The 22,521-nt window shown below is 36.4% G+C and overlaps 2 protein-coding genes across 2 annotated transcripts in view; one reads left to right on the top strand and one right to left on the bottom strand.

Annotated features, from left to right (window-relative positions):
• Positions 1 to 785: 785 nt before the first annotated feature.
• LOC106095187 (uncharacterized) lies at positions 786 to 20,911 on the top strand. The gene is made up of 8 exons (XM_059365084.1): positions 786 to 931; positions 1,010 to 1,138; positions 2,078 to 2,213; positions 2,308 to 2,352; positions 2,424 to 2,561; positions 3,051 to 3,188; positions 16,811 to 20,044; positions 20,412 to 20,911. Exons 3-8 carry the CDS (start codon positions 2,078 to 2,080, stop codon positions 20,630 to 20,632), a joined length of 3,912 nt encoding a protein of 1,303 aa, XP_059221067.1. The 5' UTR covers positions 786 to 931; positions 1,010 to 1,138; the 3' UTR covers positions 20,633 to 20,911.
• Positions 20,662 to 22,521, bottom strand: part of LOC131996143 (uncharacterized) — a 52,458-nt gene continuing 50,598 nt past the window's right edge. The window contains exon 5 of the mRNA XM_059365593.1: positions 20,662 to 20,772. Coding sequence (XP_059221576.1) covers positions 20,662 to 20,772 — 111 coding nt within the window. The remainder of the gene's footprint in view (positions 20,773 to 22,521) is intronic.

Genomic DNA, 22,521 nt, shown 5'->3' with positions numbered 1-22,521 from the left:
CTTTAATCGTAGTGTTAAAACCCCGTTTACATTGACCACTAAATCCGGATTTAATGTAAACGTGCTTTAACGGTTTTGGGAGATTATCTCAAATCAAGTAGATTTGGATGCTAGTGTAAACATGATTTTACACTACAACCCAAATCTACTTGATTTGAGATAGCTTTAAGTAATGAAAAAATATCCTACTAAATAAAATCAGCGTGTTATTTTGTTTTAAAGTCTGTTATCTAAAAAAAGTAACCGGCGAAAAATGTGGATTTTCACCGGTGAAAAAGAAGTTAGTACCAGCCTTAAGTTGGTGTTATGTGTGTTTTATGTAATGTAATTGTCCTTAAATGGGCACTTGCGACGTTGACGGTTGTCAAAACATTACCTTCGTTATAAATATCATTGTCGCCAAAATTGTCTATTCATTGGCTATAACCCCGTTTACATTGGCCACTAAATTTTTAATGGCTCGATCACCTCGATTTAATGGCTCGATCACCTGTTTTCCCTTTATAAAATCAGCTGACGAGAGCCTTAAATCCGGATTTAGTGGCCAATGTAAACGGGGTTATAGCCAATGAATAGACAATTTTGGCGACAATGATATTTATAACGAAGGTAATGTTTTGACAACCGTCAACGTCGCAAGTGCCCATTTAAGGAATGCATAGTGGTCAAGCTGTGGGTACCAATTACAGCGACTACTATAATCACTTACTCTATACGCTTTCATATCTATCTCTAACGGGATTTTACCGTTCGAAACGAACATTCTAGAAGTGGAAATTCGCGAGAATACTCTCGGTTTTGATTGTATTATGAATACAGTATTCCAGTGTTCTTTCCTGTGTTAAAACGTTCGGCATTGGCGTGGCTTTGGTGCTCATTTGCACATCCATCGTTTTTAATTTTATTAAAAAAAGGAGGACAAAAGAGAAGAGTAAGTAATGTGATATTTAAAAGAAATTATTAATGTTATAGATTGATTATTGATGTTTTGATTCTAATTTGAATACAGTATTCCAGTGTTCTTTCCTGTGTTAAAACGTGCGGCAATGGTGTGGCTTTGGTGCTCATTTGCACTTCCATCGTTTTATTAAAAAAATAGTTTATCCTTTTATTAAAAAAAGAGGACAAAAGAGGAAGGGTAAGTAATGTGATATTTAAAAGAAATTATGAATGTTATTGTGGTAGCGATCCTCCTGCATATATGAGCAAGCTTGTTCGGAAGCTTTTTAGGAAGAGTCGGTGAAGGCCGGCTTATCGCTGGGACTACTTTGTACCGATGATTGTACGCGACTGCAATTGCAGCCACTTTCAACCGTCCGCAACCTGTGGACGCGGTGACGATGAACAGCGCACAAATCGGTGAACAGGTGCTGATAGTCAAACAATTAATTTCTAAGTGGCAAGCAAAACAAAATAAGTGTCTTTGAGTATTTTTCATATAAGCACTCAAGAGTGCCATGAGGTCTGATGCAGTTCTCTGATTTGGATGTGGAGATGGCGATTCTCGTCACATTAATTTGGGCTTTCTGTCAGCATGATTTCATGCACTCATGCTCACGGACGAAGAATTTCAATTCAATCAAGCTCACGCACGATCACGTGACTGGATTTGGATCTCACTCACGAATCACGTGACTCATGCGTGACTCACAATTGATTTCATCTGACTTAAGTTTTTCGACTACCAACTATTCTAAGCTAACACAGGTACTCGGACGAGGACCTGCCTTTTTTGAAAAAAAGGTCACAAAACGCTATTTTTTTTTCAAAAAAAGGATCAACCCCTTTTTTTTAGTTGAATCTTCTTGTTTGACCCATCTATAATGAAGTTGGGGACTATTGTAGCTAAGAGATTACATTCCCACCTTTGACGCTGAACATCCTTTTTGAATTTGGCTCAGATCGGTTCAGATTTTGATATAGCTGCCATACAGAACGATCTTTTGATTTAAGGTATTGGACTCATAAGCTGGTTTACATATATACCCGAGGTGGAGGGTATCCTAAGTTCGGCCCGGCCGAACTTAATGCCTTTTTACTTGTTTCTAATCCATTTATATTAAAATCCGTATTACAGATGTATTCATTGATAAGAACCACCAACCAACATTTGTTGGTGGTTGAATCGAAAAGCATTTCTGGAAATGGAACCAGAAGTGTTATATTCCAAAAAGGGGGAAAAAGGCACGTTGGACTTGTTGTATGCAAATCTAGTAAGTATGACCATCATTATGCCAACTTATATATTATATTTCTGCATAATAGTTGCATTAAAAGAAATTAAAACTCTTTATGTTCATTTAACAGATAATTACAATTTTATAAATGAAAGAAAACATCAGGAAGAAAAGGGTAAGTTATATTTCATTTAACTATTACCAAATATCTATCAGCAAAAATTTACGAGATTTTTAACTTTTTAGGCCACTTACAAAAAACAAAGCCGCTAAGCACTAAATCAATCAATGAGGGAGGTCGCCCATCTAACGAGGAAGAAAGTCGTCTAAACAAAGACGAAAGCACAATTTCCAAAATTACACCTGACATTGAAACTAAAATCGGTAAGTAGTTACATCAATTAAAGCCGTATATATTTATTACAAATCTTTCTTATTTAAACAGCAGTATTTACAAAAAGTGTTTATTATAGGTTTAAAATCAGTTTTACATACTATTCACCTTTTACTTAATAGACTGATTTTAAAATTTCTCATTCAAAAACATATAATCAATCTACGACGCCCTCGCCTTAGACTGTTTTGAAAGTCTTCACATTTACCATTTACCATCATTGAGCTTAAACTTGAATCGGACTGCACTCATTGATCTGTGAGAAGTTCGCCCCTGTTCCTCAATGGAATGTCCATGGGCAAAATTTGCATTTTTACATTTACCCAGTTCGGTCAAAACGTTTTCCTTTCATCCGCCATACATATTTTCAAATTATAGACATGTTTTTTTGTGAATACGGCTGTTTTTTGTACTGAATACTTAAAATATCAATCAATTAATTTTCAATTTGGTTTGTCTACATATTTCACTTTCCTTAGAAAAATTATACACATCAAAAGAGGATAATGGTCGACCAAACAATGAAAGAGAAAGCCATTCAACTAAGAAAGAAAATTTTCCAACCAAACACGTCCCAACAAATAACATAAAAGCACCGCAAACTCAAGTTAAGTGCAGTAAGTAAATATACATACAGCGGTCAAAAAAAGTATTCATCATTCAATGTTTTTTTTTTTAATAAGTCTACAAAAGACAATTGGAATAAAAACATATTAAACTAATGATGCAGTAGTGCTTGTGTGATATATATGTACACAATTTCATTGTTTTTAAAGAAAAAAATAGTATTTATTGGAACAAAAAGGGCCATTTTACAGCTGAACACAAAAAATTAAACAAAAAAAGTATTCATCATTGCAAAAAAACAAAAAAATAAATAACATAATTTAAAAAAATTAATACTTTGTTATTCGACCACCGCGTCTTATAACTTCTTTTAAACGGTTTGACATCGATTGGACTAATTTAGCGGTTATATTTTGGTCTATATTAGTCCATTCCTCCATTATCACCTGTTGCATTTGACTCTTGCTCGAAAAATTGCGCGTTCTCAATTTGCGTTCGAGATGTTCCCAAAGATGTTCAATTGGGTTCAAGTCGAGACTTTGAGGAGGAGTTTTAATGACTTTGGGGCAGTTATACAGCATCCACATCTTGGTATTTAAAGCAGAATGTTTGGGTTCATTATCTTGATAATATTGAAAGTTATTACCAAGCCCAAGTTTTACAGCACTATCTTTTAAATTCCTCTTTAAAATGTCAATGTAATACTTATGATCCATTACTCCATTAATAATTTCAAGATTTCCCGCTCCTGAAGCCGCCATACACCCCCAAACCATTAAACCACCTCCACCATGTTTTACAGTAGCAAATGTGTTTCGTTCTTCAAGCTCTGTATTTGGTTTTCTGTACACTATGACCTTTCCATCGCACCCAAAAAGATTAAACTTGCTCTCGTCTGCAAAAATGATTGTTTTCCAAAATGATTCGGGCTGTTTTACATACATTTTTGCGAAGTTTAGCCTTTTCACTCGGTTTATTTTATTTATAAAGGGCTTCTTACGTGCAGTTCTTCCTCTGTAACTATGCCTTTTGAGTGTATTTCGAATTGTTTGTGTAGTAACTTCCTTCCCTAAATATTCCATAGTGTTTTTACGAAGAATGGTCGCATTTGTCTTCGGAGTTTTCTGAACTTGCCGCACTAGCCAACGCACATCTCCAACTGAAAGTGCTTTTGGTCGACCAGATCTTGGTTTATTGTCAACAGTTTTCGTTTCTGTCCACTTTCTGATGATGGATTGTATAGTAGATCGTGGTCTATTTAATATTTCACTGATAGTTTTTTGAGTTAAACCATTCCTGTGGTGTTTTATTATCAAAACTTTTACCTCATCAGAAACCTCGTTTTGCTTACGACCCATTTTGACAAAAACTATATTTTCAATGAAATTAAATATTTGCTGTCAAGGGCAAAGCCTCCTTTACTAAATAAAACAGAAAAGGGGGATTCCCAAATAATATTTGAATTTGACTTTGATGATAGCACATCAATGATGAATACTTTTTTTGTTCTGTTTTTGGTGTTATTATATAAAATTGCATTTTTTGCGCTAATTAAATTTATTTTTTGAATTTATTTTAAAACATATTACGAAAAATAAACTATTGCATAAAACTGCATTATTTGTTTACTTTAAATTTTCTTCAATTACCCAAAATAAGTGAATTTATTATCAATTTTGCTAATGATGAATACTTTTTTTGACCGCTGTACATATATAAAATTAAAGTAGTATTCATAGTAAATGTATAACATAGATGTCAATTTTTTTTCAAATATTTTTACTCATAGACGTACTCTAAAGTAAAACAACAAAACATTTTCCAATACGACTTATTTTTATCCGAACCTTTTTTGAGAACTCGAAACCAAGGTACAAGGCGTATTAAATTAGTCTTTCCAAGGCGTATTTAAGAAGGCGGGCACATCAGCACAGCTCATGGAACGTCAATTAAATTTCAAAAATTCAAAATTTAATTTTTTGTGTTTTATGATTGTTCTATTAATTGAATAATTTTAATAGTTCCTCAGTACAAAACCAGACATTAAAATGAAGAAGATTAGAAGCCAACATGCATGACAATACGGCGGTTAGGCGGTCTGGAGAAGTTTCCTCCAATCTGCCATTTAAAGCACCTACCCCTACAATTTCAGGGCAGTGACACTATGGGTGCTAAACCTTCTATGACCCCTCGTCATCCCCACAAATCAAGCCTAAATCTGCCATATGTCCAGCGCGACGTCAAAGTCTTGACATTGCAATGGCTTCTCAGGACTCAGTAGGGAGAGTGGCAGATCCACAATATCTAGGAGAGGTCCCCTAAACACTAAGTTAGGACATATTGGTGGATAGCACTAACTTCATCTATCATGTACTACTAACGGCCATACACCAATTCGCCGATGCTCCCCCTTATTAAATACGCCTTGCTCGTGACATCTCAAATTTTCGAGAAATTTGCTTTGACCAATCAGAAAAAGTTTTATTTTGAAAAATGCACACAATTCTCATTAGCTCTAACACTGGAGTTACATACCATGCACAGAATGCGTACTTACGCAATCTAATGCGCCCATATGCGTTTTCAAGGTTGAATCACGTACCATGCGGCTTTGGCTGCACACGATCATCCAAAAATCAGCTTTTTTTATGTCATTTCCAAAGATAGGTTAGGTTAGGTTAGAGTGGCAGTCTGCCATCAGACTCACTTAGACGTTTTCTTCCATTGTGATACCACAGGAACATGAGAAGGAATATGCCTTCTAGTTCCTAACGTTGAACCATCCAGATGGCTTTAAAAGCCTAACATCTTGCGAATGTTCACTTCCGCTAAGTCGGACAAGTTCTCAAAGAAATGAGAACCTTAAATGGAACTTCTTTAGACTGTCAGTGCAGGACACACACACAGCAGATGTTCTACTGTCTCTTTTTCCTCATAGCTTCGGCAAAAGTCGTTGGTGGCAACCTTCAGTCTGTCAGCAGGTTTCCGATCAGACAGTGACCTGTCATGACGGACACATTGACTGAGACTTCTGCTCTAGCCAGTGACAGGAAAGCAGTAGACCTCTTCAAGTCTAGATTAGGCCACATAATTTTGGAATGCTCAGGCCTCTTCGTGACCATCTACCATTCGTTGCCCTTCAGTGCATCAGATGGTGTCGTCCTCAGTGCGGCTGTGATGCTCAAGCAAGCCATCCTTTGGATCCGGTTGAGTATTGAACAGAGGGTTGTTGTTGTTGTTGTTGTTGTTGTTGTTGTTGTTGTTGTTGTAACCACATTGGTATGTGGAGGTGGCGATCCTCGTCAAGCTCCGTATGTGAGCAAGCTAGTTCCGGTCCAAAGGACCGATCGCCGCGGGAACGTTTAGGCCATTGGTTATTTAAAGGCGCCAATAACTCGCCTTGTCATATCGAGTATCATAGGCACTCAGTATTTATGCAAGAGCCGGCGCCAACCGACCTCTCACTGAGACTCTCCACTCGATACCGCTGATTGTCCGCGACTGTAGCTCCAGCTACTCCGTATATGGAGCATTCCACTATCCGCAACCTGTGGACGCGCCCGGTAGCTCCCAGCTGAGCTTTTCGTAATGACGATGAACAGCACACAAATCAGAGCTGAGGGTTCCAACCTGTGTGGTGCTCATAGTCATCCCGTGCCGGGTGAACAGAGGGTGGACTTTTGAAGCGCCGTCAAACTACAGTATACACCAAGTGCATGACGCGCGGTTTAAACCCCCCACTTTGCCAATGGCTCTTTTGCAGGTATATAGGGCAAGAGTGGCCTTTCTTGCCCATTCCGTAATGTTGAATTTGAAGTTCAATTTCTTGTCCAGCAAAACATCCGCATCGTATTAGCCTAAAAGAGAAGCGGACTTCTCTAAATTTGTGATGATAAGAAGTTATAGTTGAGTTGAGCACTATAGTTATAGTTGAGTTGAGCACTATAGTTATAGTTGAGCACTCATTGTGCCGCTGTGTGTCACATAGTTGACGAGCCCACAATGGCGTTGCATAACTTACCATGAACAGGCCAATTGCTCTGTATGTGTAAACATGGTCTCTTTAACAGCACCCCAAGTGCTTGAGGTGCATTCTAGGTTTCACTACCATGACACATTTTGTTATTAATATCTATGTTTCAATCATGCACTTTCCCCGCAACTCAGTGCCACAATATTTGCTTAATCGTAAATAACTCCTCATTTCCACAACTCCTGGATTAGTTCATTCAAGTCCATTGACCAATCTTGGCAGCATACTATATGCACTCTTAACGGCCACACACCAATATAAAAAAAGCCATCCTCGTAACCAACAAACTTTAACCTCTTGCTTTTCAAATGACCTGAAAATCCCACAAATATTTATTAGCCTCAAAAAGGGGTTCTCATGAAGGGTAACCGTCCTGTGGTGATTGGGTTCTAGTCACAATATTCCTATTTAAACCTATCATCTTGGTGGTTTTGTTGGTAAAGTCTCTGGAGCTTAGGGTAATTTTGAAAATTATTAAATGTTTTTTTTTTAGCTTGACACTCATAAATAAATAAACTTCATTCTTCTTGCTCTGATTGGTTGAAGTAAATTTGCCGTAAATTTGATATGCTATTCACCCAAGGTGTATTTATAAGGTGTGCGCATCAGCACAGCTGATGGAACTGCAGATGTCAAAACAATTTTGAATTCGCCGTGCGAAATTAAACTTTTAAAAATTCAAAATTAAATTTTTTGTGTGTTTGTATGATTTTGTATGTTCAATTAATAGAAGCTGATAGCTACCGGTCATGACCACAGCCCAGCGGAAAAATGCGGCGACTTAGAGGCCTGATATCATTCCTTGTTTTGCATCCGCGAGGCCTGATCTTCCCTTTCCTTGTTCATATCTTTTTAACATTGTGTGACATTGCTTTCCATAGTACTTTCCAAGTACTTAAAAACATCAGAAGTCCAATAGACACTCACATGTGTTTCATATATTTTATGGGGTACTTCAGAAGGAATGCATAAAGACGGGAGAGGCATCCCTTGTCAAACATTTAGAAGTTACAAGGTAGTCCTCTTGGAAACTTCATTTTGGGAGGCATACGGTCCTTCTATTAGAAGGCCTTCAAGAGCTGTTATCGGGCCTGTTTTAAGCACGCCTTATTGTTTTTCTCACTAGGAGGTTACGAAATAGGAATAGGAGCTTTAAAAACAATAACCTTTAAAATGGCTACATTTCAAATATTTCAGTATTTAAGTGTATGTAGGAGACCTAATTCTGCGCAACAGCGCTAAGTGTATCAGAGGAGGAATAGCTGCCGAAAGAAATGCAAATCCTGTGTTAGTTCGCCTCTCCATGTGTCCAGCGCTATTATATAGTGAACATTAGTTAACCCTGCTATCTTGGTGATTTTGTAGGGAAAGCCTTTGGAGCTAATGGGAAATTTAAAAAATTTTAAATTTGTTGTTTTGCTTTGACACTTAAATATAAATTAATTTCTGGGTCTCTGATTGGCTGAATCAAATTTGCCTTAAATTTGAAATGTCAAGGCGAATCGAATTTTATTCGCCTTGCTTACAAGTTTTGACATATCGAGTTCCCAAAAAAGATGCTTTGTTGTAGCAATTCGCCGATGAGCACACCTTATAAATACGCCTTGCTATTCACCAATATGTAGTAACTTGGTGTGTTTAAGGGACCCTTCCTAGATATGGTGGAGCTGCCACTTTCACTACTAAGAGTCCTGACAAACCATTGCAATATCAGGACTTTGGCGTCGGACTTACGCTTGATTTGTGGGGATGAGGAGGAGTTATAAAAGGTTGAGCACCTATTGTGGCACTCAGCTGGGAGTTACCGGGCGCGTACACAAGTTGCGGATAGTTGGATGATTCATATACGGAGTAGCTGCAACTGCAGTCGCGGACAATCAGCGGTATCGAGTGGAGTCTCAGGCACCGGCCCTTGCAAAAATACTGAGTGCCTATTATGCTCGATATGACAAGGCGAGTTATTGGCGCCTTTAAATAACCAATGGACATCATGTTCCTGCGGCGATCGGTCCTTTGGATCGGAACGAGCTTGCTCACCTATGGGGATTGATGAGGATCGCCACCTCCACATAATGTGGTTACGACAAAACATTAAATAATATGAACTATTGCTGTCGATTCAAATAATCGCTTTCTCTTCGTTATTGGAAACAACAGGACGACTATCATGCAAGCGGCAATGCGTTTCATCACAAGAAAAATTAAATTAAGAGTAATAAGCTCTTTAGCATGAAATATTAATTTAGACGTCTATTTTTGACAACATTTTGTGCGATGTCAGTACTAATGTTTCTTGTTATTATCGATTATTATTTAAGTTTGTTTATACGATTACACCTGGCAAAACTCAAAGCGGAGTTTACACGATACATAAAACTTAAAGTACGTTTACATTGGCCACTAAATCCGGATTTAAGGCTCTCATCAGCTGATTTTATAAAGGGGAAACAGGTGATCGAGCCATTAAATCCGGATTTAGTGGCCAATGTAAACGTACTTTTACATTCGTCGATTTTCTGTTGCTTTTTTATATTGGATAAACAAGACATGAAGAGTAAAAATGAAACGCAAAAATATTAATATAAATATTTGTAATCTATATATATAAAAGAGACGCGTGACTGACTGATTGCTGACTGACAGACAGACTGACTGATCATCGCCCGGCCCAAACGGCTAAAGCTAGAATCATGAAATTTTGCACGAATGTTGGTCTTGGGTCAAAGGCACGGTATAAGGCTGGGTTTGGCGAAATTCGTACGTTAAGGTACGAAAAAGTACCGAAATGGTACTTTTTTTGCCCAGCGCGAACGGAGAGGGCTAGGCGAATGATTTTGGGCTCAAATTAAAGAGCGTCTCGAAAAAATAAGATCTGGTCAAAAAAATCGTGCCGGAAGTGGGAGAAAAAGTACGTTTAGTACCAAAATTGGTACCATTTGGTACTTTCTTTGTAAATTGAGCTAGAGCTCTGAATTTTAGAACTTAGGTTCACCATGGCAACCTAAATTAGGTGACTATAAGAGTTTTTAAAAATTTGTACATTAAGGTACTAAAAATAGTACCAAAAAGGTACGAAATTGGTAAACTTTGTACAGGACGGATAGATAGAGGTAGAATTTGGAAATTTGACTTAAAACACATATGGTCTAAAATGATAAAGGTGAAAAGAAAAAAATTAAAAAAAAAATGGCGGCGGGAGAAAACGTACGTTTAGTACCGCAGTTGGTACCATTTTGGTACTTTCTCTTCATGTGGTTGATAGTAGACAGGAGTAGTAGGAATTTGGTAATATTTTAGAGGAACATCCATTTATCAAATGTGGATGATAGTAGATAGGAACTGTAGGAATTTGGTAATATTTTTTATTACCATCCATTTATAAAATGTGGTTGATAGTAGATGGGAGCCGTAGGAATTTGGTTATATTTTATATTACCTCCCATTTATAAAATTTGAATGATAGCAGATAGGAACAGTAACAATTTGGTAAAACCTTATATTCATCCATATTGCAAATCTGGGTAATAACAAATCGGAACTGTAGGAATTTTATAATATTTGAAACGAACATTCATTTTTCAAATGTGAAATTTTATGCGCAATTTTTAGAAAACTTGATAACTTTATAAACTGAGTGACTACCTAGGTTTTCAGAAGTCCTATACTAAAAAGCGGACTTCAAAAACGAGTGTGGCGAAGCCTACCACCGGGACGCTAGTTTATAAATAAAATTTGAAAAACATGTGAGAACATAAAAGTCAAATAAAATTTATTAGGATATGTTCACTTCATTTCATAAATAATTGGTTTAGTTTTATTTTGCCATTGACTATAGAGGTGTTTCTGTGTAAACAAGCTTTTAATTAATATTGGATGTGTTTGTGCAGTTCAATGAAATTTGTATGAAAATTACATCTATCCAGGATAACGAAGTTCTAGATAGATGTCATTTTCGTTCATATTTCATGGCCCTGCACTATATATGAGCGAGTTAAAAACTCGCTAAAGTTAAACAATATTTTTTTTTTTATTCAGTAATACTAAGCCTACTCGGCCTGAAATTCGTATTACACAGTATAATTAACCTAAGTGTATAACAACATAACAATACGATAATAATAATTTGACGACTAATTTGTAATTTTGACGACTAAAAACACTAATTCACGTGAGGCAGCACAGAATGAATAATATGTGAATGAATATGTGTTTGTAAGAAAAAGTTTGCCCCTGTTCCTTAATGGAATGTTCATGGGCAAAATTTGCAATTTACAAAAAAAAGTTGAAATTGATTGTTGTTGTAGTAACGACATTTGTATGTGGTTGTGGCGATCCTCATCAATCACTATAGGAAAGCAATCTCGTACCGGCCAGTAGGACCAATCGCAGCAAGAACTTTATGGCCATTAGTTATTTAAAGGCGTCAAAAAACCGCATTGTCATATCGAGCATCATTTGCACTAAGCATTTAAGCAAAAGCCGGCGCCGCCCGACCTCTCACTGAGACTCTCTACTCCCAATGCCGATTGTCCGCGATTGCAGTTGCAACTACTCCGTATTCGTAGAATGTCACTATCCACAACCTATGAATGCGCAAACGTATTTGTCTTTCGTACTGTCTTGTACAGGACTAGGCAAATGTTGTCTTTACCTTCTTAATTGTACCAGGTATAGCCTATGGAGTTTTTGTAAATTTAACCTAGTTATCGATAACAGTAATGTCATCGCATGGATGTTTTGATTAAATACGTTTAACGAAAGCGCCGTTTTAATAATAAAGTTGCAGGATTCTCCCAAAATGCGTGTATTACTACGACAAAAAAACAAACATAAATATCCTTGAGGCTGGTTTAAACACACGAGTAATGTGTGTTTGGTTTAATAGGCTATTGATTGCTAATCTTTTACCCAAAGGAGTCAGTGATAGGGGACGGTTTCAAAACAAGATATAAACGGAATAACTCCACAGGATGAAATGTGAAAAAATGGATAATAGAACAGCATAAACCCGTCATATACATACATACTTTCTTTGGAAACGGTGAGTGTGGAATAAAAGCATTAAGCAGGTGCTATTCAAACATATAGTTACTCATAGAAGCCGCCTTTCCCCACTACATATCACCAGCGTAGACGATGTAATGCATTTTTGAATTTGCACCCTTTATAACTATATTCTGATAAGAATTCTTCTACTTTTATCGATTTTGCATTTATTATCCATTTTCGCCGTAACAGTGAGTAACATGGAACTCTTCACATCCGAGTATGGATTATATCCGCAAATGTTTGTATGTAGCTGCCATATAGCCCTATTTCCCGATTGATGACATGACAAAAGTTCCTTTTCTTACCCAGAATTTACGGAATCAGTAAAAAATCCCTTGGCACTCGTACAAATTACAGTCAATATTATTGCTTCCGCTCTTTTTTCTCCGAAATTTTAAACAGCGAGAAACATAGTTGTTATAACAGTTGTAGATTGTCCAAGCATAGAAGACATTGACGATAATGTCAATAGAACTATCTTTCGAAGATAGTTGTCCACTTCGAGAAAGGACATCAGCCCAAGAAAAACCCTGGATGACCGGGGAGATTCGCAATAAAGGGAAAGAGGTCTGCAGACTTTATAACAGAGCACGTAGTATATTGGGATATGTATTATGCACGTCTCAAGGAATACAATGAGACTACCAGAAAGGCAAAGCGTGCCTCCTGGGGGCTTTTCTCCTCTCAGGTCCTTAGCGTTAATGACGCCGTCAAAATGAAAAAGTTTCTCTCAAAAACCCTTGTCCAAACTGAAACGTTAGTGGACGACATGGGAGTGAGAGCAGAGATAACGGAGGATATGTTGAGGCTTTTGATAAAAACCCGTTATCCACAGGATACGACGGGACTCATAGACACACAGGAATCTGGGAATGATGGGAGTGCTCGAAGGATTATCCTCACAGAATTTATGGTAAAGAAAGTCCTGAGGAGCTTCAAACCTTTCAAGTCACCCGGACCTAAAGGAATATTTCCGACGTTAATACACTCATAGAAATTTGTTAATAAAAACAGTAAAAATGTTTGCTGAAACAGCAGAAAGTCTTCTGAAAATGGGAAAGCAGTAATTTGTTGCTGAAACAAGTAACATTTTCTGCTGTTTTCAAAATTTAAAAAGTTGAAAAAGGCTCAAAAATGTCGTAAACATTTCAAAATTTTGTATATTCCATCTTACTTGTCAATGTTACAAGCATATAAGTTAAAGTTTTTTCAAATTTCCTACAATTTGGTAACTTTTGATAGAATTTACACAACAGCAGACAAAATAACTACTGCAGTTATATCATTATATTATATCGCTTTTAAACAAAAAATTAACGCCTAAAATTAAAAAAAATTTTAATTTTTATGTGTAGCAAATGCCTGAATTGTTGCTTAGAAGTTCAAAAATGTATTCAATACTTACTAAATTTTTTTTAATTTTTAATTTAATAGCAGCAGACAGTGTTTGCTGATATCAGCAGACTAATTTTTTTGGGTGTACAGAAGGAGGCCGACTATTTGGCTCCCCATCTGGCTAATATTTTCACAGCGTGTCTAAGACTTGCATATACTCCGAAAGCCTGGCAGGAGGCCTTTCTACTCAAAACCATGGAACGTATTGTGGATACCATGATAAAAAGTAGAACATCCAGCGAACTGCTCAAATACAAACAGCATGCCTATGTCAAGGGAAGGTCGGTGGAGACCGCTCTGTACGAGGTTGTGCTTAAAATAGAAGAATCCTTAGATGCCAAGAAGTACACATTGGCGGTATGCATTGACATCGAGGATGCTTTTAACAAAGTGCGGACCGACACACAGATCCAATCCTTAGACCAGTACCGGGTGGACCGGGTCCTTATAGACTGGTCCTTATACATCATATGCTAAGGAACAGGTGGATAAATTGTTGGTCCCATGACATAAATATAAGGGAGAAATTGGCACAGGGCACGCCACAGGGGGACATTTTATCGCCACTCGTATGGGTGACCACCATTTATAACCTATTACGAATGCTGACGGAGGGGAGATTTGAACCCGTCTGCTACGCAGACGATGTTATAATACTTCTAACGGGTAAGGATCCGAACCAACTATACAGAGGGCCGAAAAGGTCTTGCAGATGGCATACGACTGGGCTAGACCTAGGGGTCTCAATGTCAACCCAAAAAATACCAAAATCTGCTTGTTCACGAGGAATACATAGGTGGGCCAATTTGACGCACCACTTTTCCTCAATAGAACGATTTCGATATCTGACAAGTTCAAGTACTTAGGTGTGATCTTGGGCAGAAAACTGAATTGGAAGTGTCACATTCTGTAGCGTATTAAAAAAGGCTCACAGATGTTGGGCACTAAGTAGCATACATAGGGTCGTATGCTCGAAATGGGGCCTGAATTCGAGGACAGTCCACTGCCTCCGGAAAGTAGGATGGAGCCCAGGCTCCTTGACATATGTATAGAGACACTCGCCACCAGTTAGATAGTTGGGTTCCTTGCATGGTTGGTATATTAAAATATGATCTTACGAAAAACAGAGTAATTTGAGAGAATTATATTCAGGCCTGTTCCGGTTTTCGAAAAAGCAAAACGAAAGAATTTCTTTGCCTTATTTCTTGCAAACCTCTTAACGTCGATGTTTGAATGCATACTCTAATCAAAGCTCTATATAGTTAGAGCAACCTCAAGTGATTTCAAATCTTTAAAGGAAGGGGTTTATAAAATATAAGCAAAATAATATTTTGCGTTTTGCGAATTCGGAAACCGGAACAGGGCTGATATAAAATGAATTTGGTCTTGAAACTCACGGTTATTTTAAAGAAATTTGGCAAACAACTTAAGCATTATAAAAATACAATCTTATTTCTTTTATAAGTGCAAATTATTAATGATTATCTATATATGTACATATGTATGTCAGTAAATCTTAAATTTAAATTTAAATCTATGGGTCGATTATGGATTGCAACCCAACTTCAGTTAAGTTGACAATGGCCAAATTTGTTATAGGAATTTCCATTTCTGTATTAAATTGCATATGTTTTTCAAATCTACTTAATAGCTGAACGCTCAAAACACTGATATTGAATGAAACTGGGAAAAATCATGGTTTTATGTCTTGGCAACGCAACTTTAGTTGCGCTACCATTAGGGTTTTGCATTTCCCGGCTTTTTTCATTCCCGGGAAAACGGGAAATAAAAACTCTTATATCCCGGGTTCCCGGGAATTCCCGGGAATTTTTTGGATTTATTATTTTCATTCAAAAAAACACAAAATCGAGGTAGAAAAATAGTTTTTATTTTAAAAAATTTAGCAAAATTGGCGTTCAACGTGGAGGTAAAAATATTTACTTGTTTTCGCTAAAAGATATTGTTTTTTACAATAATTTCAGATGTTTTTAAAATAATGTGCCTTTACTACAACCAAGGCGTTTAGAAGTTTACTTGACATAAGATTTCTAGTTTTAGTGAAAAATTTCCAGCAATGGAAAATGTTCTTTCGCATTCTACCAAGTAGGTTTTATTGATAAAAAGTAAAAAGCGTGCTAAGTTTGGCCGGCCCGAATCTTATATACACTCCATTTTGGATCGCATTAGTCAAGTTCGTTATCCGGTATTTCTTTATAGGCAAACAAAGGATAATGAATAAAAATTGCCACGCTATTGAACTTATATCAAGTTATAGACCGATTCGGACCATGCTTTGTTTGGAAGTTGAAGACCATAGTAGAATTTATTATGCAAGAGGCTCAAGAAATATAATCGGGAGATCAGTTTATATTGGAGCTATATAAGGTTAGAAACCGACTTAGACCATACATAGCATAGCTGTTGGAAGTCAAAACAATACACTTCAGGCAAATTTTCAATCAAATCGTATTACAATTGCGCTCTCTAGAGGCTCAAGAAGTAAATATCCAAGATCGATTTATATGGACCGATATAGCTTATTTACATTACACTAGTAGAAAGTATTTGTGCAAAGTTTCAAGCGCCCAGCTTTATTCCTTCGGAAGTTAATGTGCTTTCGACAGACATACAGACGGAAAGACATGGCTAGTTCGACTTTAAAAGTCATGACGATCAAGAATATATGTATATGTACTTAGTGGGGTTTAAACGAATATTTCCAGGTTCTACGAACGAAAAGACGAAATTGGTATACCTTCTTCCTATGGTGGAGGGTATACAAATTAATAAAATACCAATATATCAATATTTTCCGTTTTTCCCGGGAAAAATTAAAAAATTTCTCGGGAATTCCCTTCCAAAAAAATACGGGAATTCCCGGGATTTCCCGGCTCGGGAATTCACGTTGCAAAACCCTAGCTACCATCCATAATCGACCCCTTAAACTCATTTTGTTTTTGGATTTACTTCCAGCTTAGACAAATGGGATGAATTTCTCCTGCACAGTGCTTTTTGCACAACAAATTTGCCTAAACTTTCTAAAGGGTTTTTGTTGTTCTGATTTTCTACGATATAGAAAACAAATCCATTGGTCTACACTTGACGTAAATCCAACAATAAAATAAAATAATTTTGTGACCAAAATAAAAAAGATCAAAATAACATAAATTAAAACTTGGAAACTTTTGTTTGAAGGGGTTAACCAAGACAAATCTAGTCTGAATGTCGTCATGATCGCTGCTGATATTACAAAAGTTGTAAAACAATCAGATACTCCAGTTTTAATTTCACCACCAACATCAAAAAACTGCTTACCTCCATCAAAGTCATCCTGCAATAAAAAACCACACCGTCATCGAACTCAGGACAAATGCAGTAATATTGGCATGATTGCGGCAGATTTTGCAAAAGTAGGAGAGCCTTTCCTCCAGGACAATTTGTCTACTATAAACACTGCTCAGAAACTAGACCTATGTTCGTCGCCTAAAGAAGATCCTCCAGGTATAACAAATACTTTAGGATTGTTTCAGAACTCTCTTGTTATACCTTCAATACCTAAAACCCACTTGCCTCCGAAACCATCAACGTCCTCCACCAATATAAACTCAAGATCGACGAGTTCAATTTACTTGGATTCCCAGGACAAATCTGGATTGGATATTACCTTAATTTCTACAGATACTAAAAAAATCAATTCTGCTATTAGATTTCCAATAAACCAAGATGATTTATCTACTTATGACACTATTCCGAAACCAGAATGTAATTTATCTCTTGAGAAAATCATGCGCACTGAAGAGGATCCTCCAGGCATTACAAATACCTTAGGATTGGTTCAGAACTTCAAGCTATGCTCGTCAAGAGAGAAGTACCTGAACATTAGAGAGGATCCTTCAGTTATTATACCTCCAGTACCTGAAAGCCACTTAACTCCTAAACCATCAACGTCCTCTTCCAATATAAACTCAAGATCGACGAGTTCAATTTACTTGGATTCCCAGGACAAATCTGGATTGGATATTAGCTTAATTTCCACAGATACTAAAAAAGGCAATGCCGCTATTAGATTTCCAATAAACCAAGATGGTTTATCTACTTATGACACTATTCCGAAACCAAAATGTAATTTATCTCTTGAGAAAATCATGCGCACTGAAGAGGATCCTCCAGGCATTACAAATACCTCAGGGTCTGTTCAGGACGTCCACCTGAACAATAGGGAGGATCATCTTGTTAATGTGTCATCAACTCAGCCATGTTTAACGACATCAACGTCTTCCTCCAACATAAATTTCAACTCGACGTTTTTGTACGAAGGGATTTCTCAAGAAAAATGTAGTTTGGTGGATGTTAGCTTAATTACTGCAGATACTTCTAAATGCAATACAAGCGTTGAAACCTCATTGAACCAAGAAAATACGTCTACTTCACAATACGTTCCAGACACCGATATAAGCTCGGCATTAGAGCAAAGCACACAAATTATAGAGGAACCTCTTAATATATATCTGGTCACGGTTCCCCTTACAGGCAAAGTGAAGAAAAAGCATTATTGCAAATTTTGCGGTTCATTGCAAACTCAAATTGGAAGGCATTTGCTTTTGAAACATAAGTCCGAGAGTGAAATAAAAACTGCGAGCAGGCTGCCTGCAAAGAGTAGTGCTCGAATGAAAATCTTGGAAAAGTTGAGGAAAGAAGGGGATTTTGTGCACAATACAAGTAAATCCATAAACACCGGCATATTAATTGTGCCAAGAAATGCACAAAAAAAGTATAAAAAAAAAGCTATTGATATGGTTTGTTGCTCCATTTGCAAAGGTTTTTTTTCGAAATTGAGTTTTCGAACACACCGGAGAATCTGCAGCAAATTCAACAAGGTTAGAAGGAAATCAACTATAACGGCGGGCAAAGAGCTAACTCAATTTTACCATCCAGCGGCCAGTCCAGTCCTAAGAACAAAGATTTTACCGGTTCTTAAAGACGACGCAGTAACAGATTCCATAAGGTTCGATGAACTTATCATTAAATATGGAACAAAGTTGGCACATAAGTACACATCCCCCCACAATTATGAAATGATTCGTGCGCAGTTGAGGTATTTAGGCAGGTTTAAGATTGAGGCTAAAGTATTAGACAATGAAATCACTGAATTTAAAGACGTTTTTAGACCCCAAAAACATGATTTGTGCATAGAAGCTATAAAAAAGGTGGCAAGTTGGAATGAACAATGGCAATGGTATGACCATCCACAAGTGGCCATAACACTTTCATCGTTAATTAAAAAATGTGCGTACACACTGCAAGCAGAATTTGTCAAAGAACAGTTGGAGGAGAATAAAAAAAACGTCAGTGATTTTATCTTATTATGGGAAGAGGAGGCGCCCACGATGATAAATAGAAAAGCCTTTGAAGATCAAAATAATCAAAAGCGCGTAAAAAAAATTGTCTTACCAACAAAAGAAGATATTCAAAAATTGTATAATCATCTGAAAAATCTAATGGTCGGATACATGTCGAAATTGACACACTTCGATATGCACAATTACATTGAATTAACTAAATGTACTTTAGTGCTTGTACAAATATTTAACAGAAGAAGGGCTGGAGAGGTTGAGCGTATCCAAATTGCTAATTATACCAATAAAGAAATTATTACAGAGAGAACGGAAAAAGAGCTTCTAAGCAATTTATCTAATGATTCTATACATTTTGCTAAACAATATGCGCGACTAGCTCTAAGAGGTAAACTCGGCAGAACAGTGCCGGTTCTTCTCAGCCCATTAGTCGTGAAGGCAATCGATATCATATTAAAATACCGTAAAAAAGCAGGGATAACTGATAAAAATCCGTTCTTATTCGCAAACCCTTCTAAATCTACATGCCAATACTTTCGAGCATGTACTTTGATGAGAGAATTCTCTATTGAATGCGGGGCAGAAATGCCAGAAAGTCTTCGTGGAACCAAATTGCGCAAACACATCGCAACACATATGTCTATGATCAACGCAGAAGAAGCCTCCATTGACAAGTTGGCTAATTTTATGGGACACCATAAAGACATACACAAGAATGTATATCGCGCAACAATTCCAGCAGCTGAAGTTAACTGCGTATCACAAATTCTGATGGCGGCAATAGGAATTAATGATGGCGGTGATGAAAGCGATGAGGAATGCGGTGGAGATAATATAGACAATAGAAATGGTGGTGGTAATGTTGATGATGCAGTTAATGTTGATGATGGAGTTAATGTTAATGATGGAGGTAATGTTAGTGATGGCAGAAATGTTGGTGATGGAGGAAATGTTGGTGGTGGAGGTAATAGAGGTGACCAAGACAATCAAAGCCATGGAGGAGAATCATGCGATCAAAGCGATCAGGATGAGGAAGAAGATCCGACTTGCAATGCAAAGAAGAAAAGAAGAAGTAGTAAGTGTTAAAGCTGGTACTATGTTCGTTTTTCGCCGATTACTTTTTTTAGATAAAAGATTTTAGAGCAAAAAATAAATAAACTCGCTGATTTCATTCAGTATGACATTCCCTTATTCCTTTAGTAGAATTTTAATAAAATTGTTATTTTATGATTGATATTTGCATATTGTTTCACAAAAGTAATAACGAAAAAAAAACGGTGAAACACGAACATAGTACAATAGTACCTTTACGTGTTTTTCGTAGCTTTTAATCAAGGTTTCTGATAGTTAAAAATTTTTTTTGTCAAAAAATATTTTATATATATATATTATATTTTTATACATATTTTATGCATATTTTAATATACAACTTATATTTTTAGCTTCACCCTATGGGAAAACTAAAAGGAGAAGATGGTCGCCAGAGGAAATTCATGTGCTTCGCTCGGAGCTGGGAGATCTGGGAACACTGAAAAAACTTCCTACAGTAATGGAATGCCTCAAACTTAAAAGTAAATATAAAGTTTTGGAGAAAAGAACTCCCCATCAAATAAAAGCTTATATAGACAATCAAAAAAGGCCATATAGGGACCAGGCAAAATAATTTTATTTAAACATTTTGGGTTTTGAGCCTTATACAAAGAAGCTAATTAATAGTATTCTTGCGTTGTTGTTGTTGGTGTTGTTGCTGCTTGTGTTGTTAGTTTTGTTGCAGCGCAGCAATGTGTTGTGCACTGCTATAAGCTTAATATGATTTAAATCAATAATTCATTACTATTAAAAAGAGACTGCTAATTATAAATTTTTATTATCTTTAAATATATATAATAAGTTTACCATTAATAATTTGAAATAAAAGTTTTGCTTTGTAATGTTTGTTCAATGGATGCTTTTAGAGAAATAATGAAAACATAGAGAAATAATGAAAACATTATAAGGTAAGTTAAATCTCTACATAACAAATAGTGGATAAACTGATCACCACAGACAGCTAATGCTAGATAGACGGCCTAGACCACTAACTATTTTTCTTTTTGTCACTCGATTCGTTCGCCAAGTCATTGAAAACAGCAGGGGTCTAATTACGGTATTCGTGATAGCGTAAAATCATTCGAAATCTGCCTATTGTGAATTGTGTTTCTTTATTAAACAAAATTTATTGATTTTTTTAAGCAAATGTTTAAATCGATCATAATTTTTAAACAATATGTCATTAAAATATGTATTAAAGTGGAATAAACTCCAAATAATACGATAAGAAATTTCATTCGATACGAAAGCGTACTCAATCACTGATGCGTTAATTAGACCCCTGATTTTGTTAAGGGAAAACAAATGTTTTTCATGACATGGCAAACGAATCGAGTGACAAAAGAAAAAAAGTTAATGGTATAGGCCGAGAAGAACCACGTTAATTTGGTTGACTGTTGTGTTAGGGCGGGCAATCGCCATGGCTCAATAATAAAGCTGTCTCATGTAAACAGGTCAAAAAAAAAAGTCATCATCCGGCCAAATTTTACGGCACAAGTTTATAAATAGCAGCACAATTTAATTTATGTACTATTATATGATTTTTTGTTGTATTTAACCATGGGAATAAGACTGTGTTTGAGAAATTAGTGCAATCTCTATTTCTATAAAAAAAGGCGCTGATACTAACTGCCTGATCATTGCCCAACCCAAAAGGCTAAAGCTAGTATTTTGAAATTTAGCATGAATGTAGGGTTTAGATATAATCCCCCTTATTCCGGTTGTCGAAGGCGTAGTCGAATTTCGACAAATGTTAAAAATGGTATTATGGTTGTCGAAGACGAAAATAGTTGGTATCACCTAAGGAGCATTCGACTATTAAATTTTGTGAAAACGATCGATTTAAAAGTTAATTTCACTCCAAAAGACATCACACCTGTTTCTTGCAAGAGTATGGAGCCTACTTTTATATTATTTTGTTATTTACTACAATTTGTTTCTGTTACCAAAGTGTCGAAGGCAATAAAGTTACAGAATACCACGAAATGAAAAATTCGCCTTCGACTACGACTGCTGTCGATTTTCGCCTTCGACAACAGGAATAAGGGTGAATGATTTATCATAGTCCACAATTGCTTCATAAACAATGGGTTAGAAAAACACGTACAGGAAAATGTTAATAGGTTGATTATGCATTGCAACCCAACTTCTGTTGATTTTCCACATCCGTATAGAAAGCATACTTTTTATATCCTACACCACTACTGTGGTACAAATCGTACATTTTGGCACCAAAAGAACTAAATAGTACAAAATACAAAATAGCTAAATAGTACAGTAAAGTATATGTTTGACGATTAGAAGATTATTTTGAATTCGTAAATTTTGTTACTAAAACGTACAAAATTGTTCCTTCTTTACGGATTGAGCTTCTTGGAAGTATATATTGGGCGACTCGAAGATTTTTTGAAATTTGTACATTCAGGTACAAAATGGTACTTTCTTTATGAATTAAGTCAGAGC

The sequence above is a fragment of the Stomoxys calcitrans genome, chromosome 3, assembly GCF_963082655.1.
Source record: "Stomoxys calcitrans chromosome 3, idStoCalc2.1, whole genome shotgun sequence".
NCBI classification, from domain to species: Eukaryota; Metazoa; Arthropoda; class Insecta; order Diptera; family Muscidae; genus Stomoxys; species Stomoxys calcitrans.
This window is presented reverse-complemented; position numbering and strand designations above follow the sequence as displayed.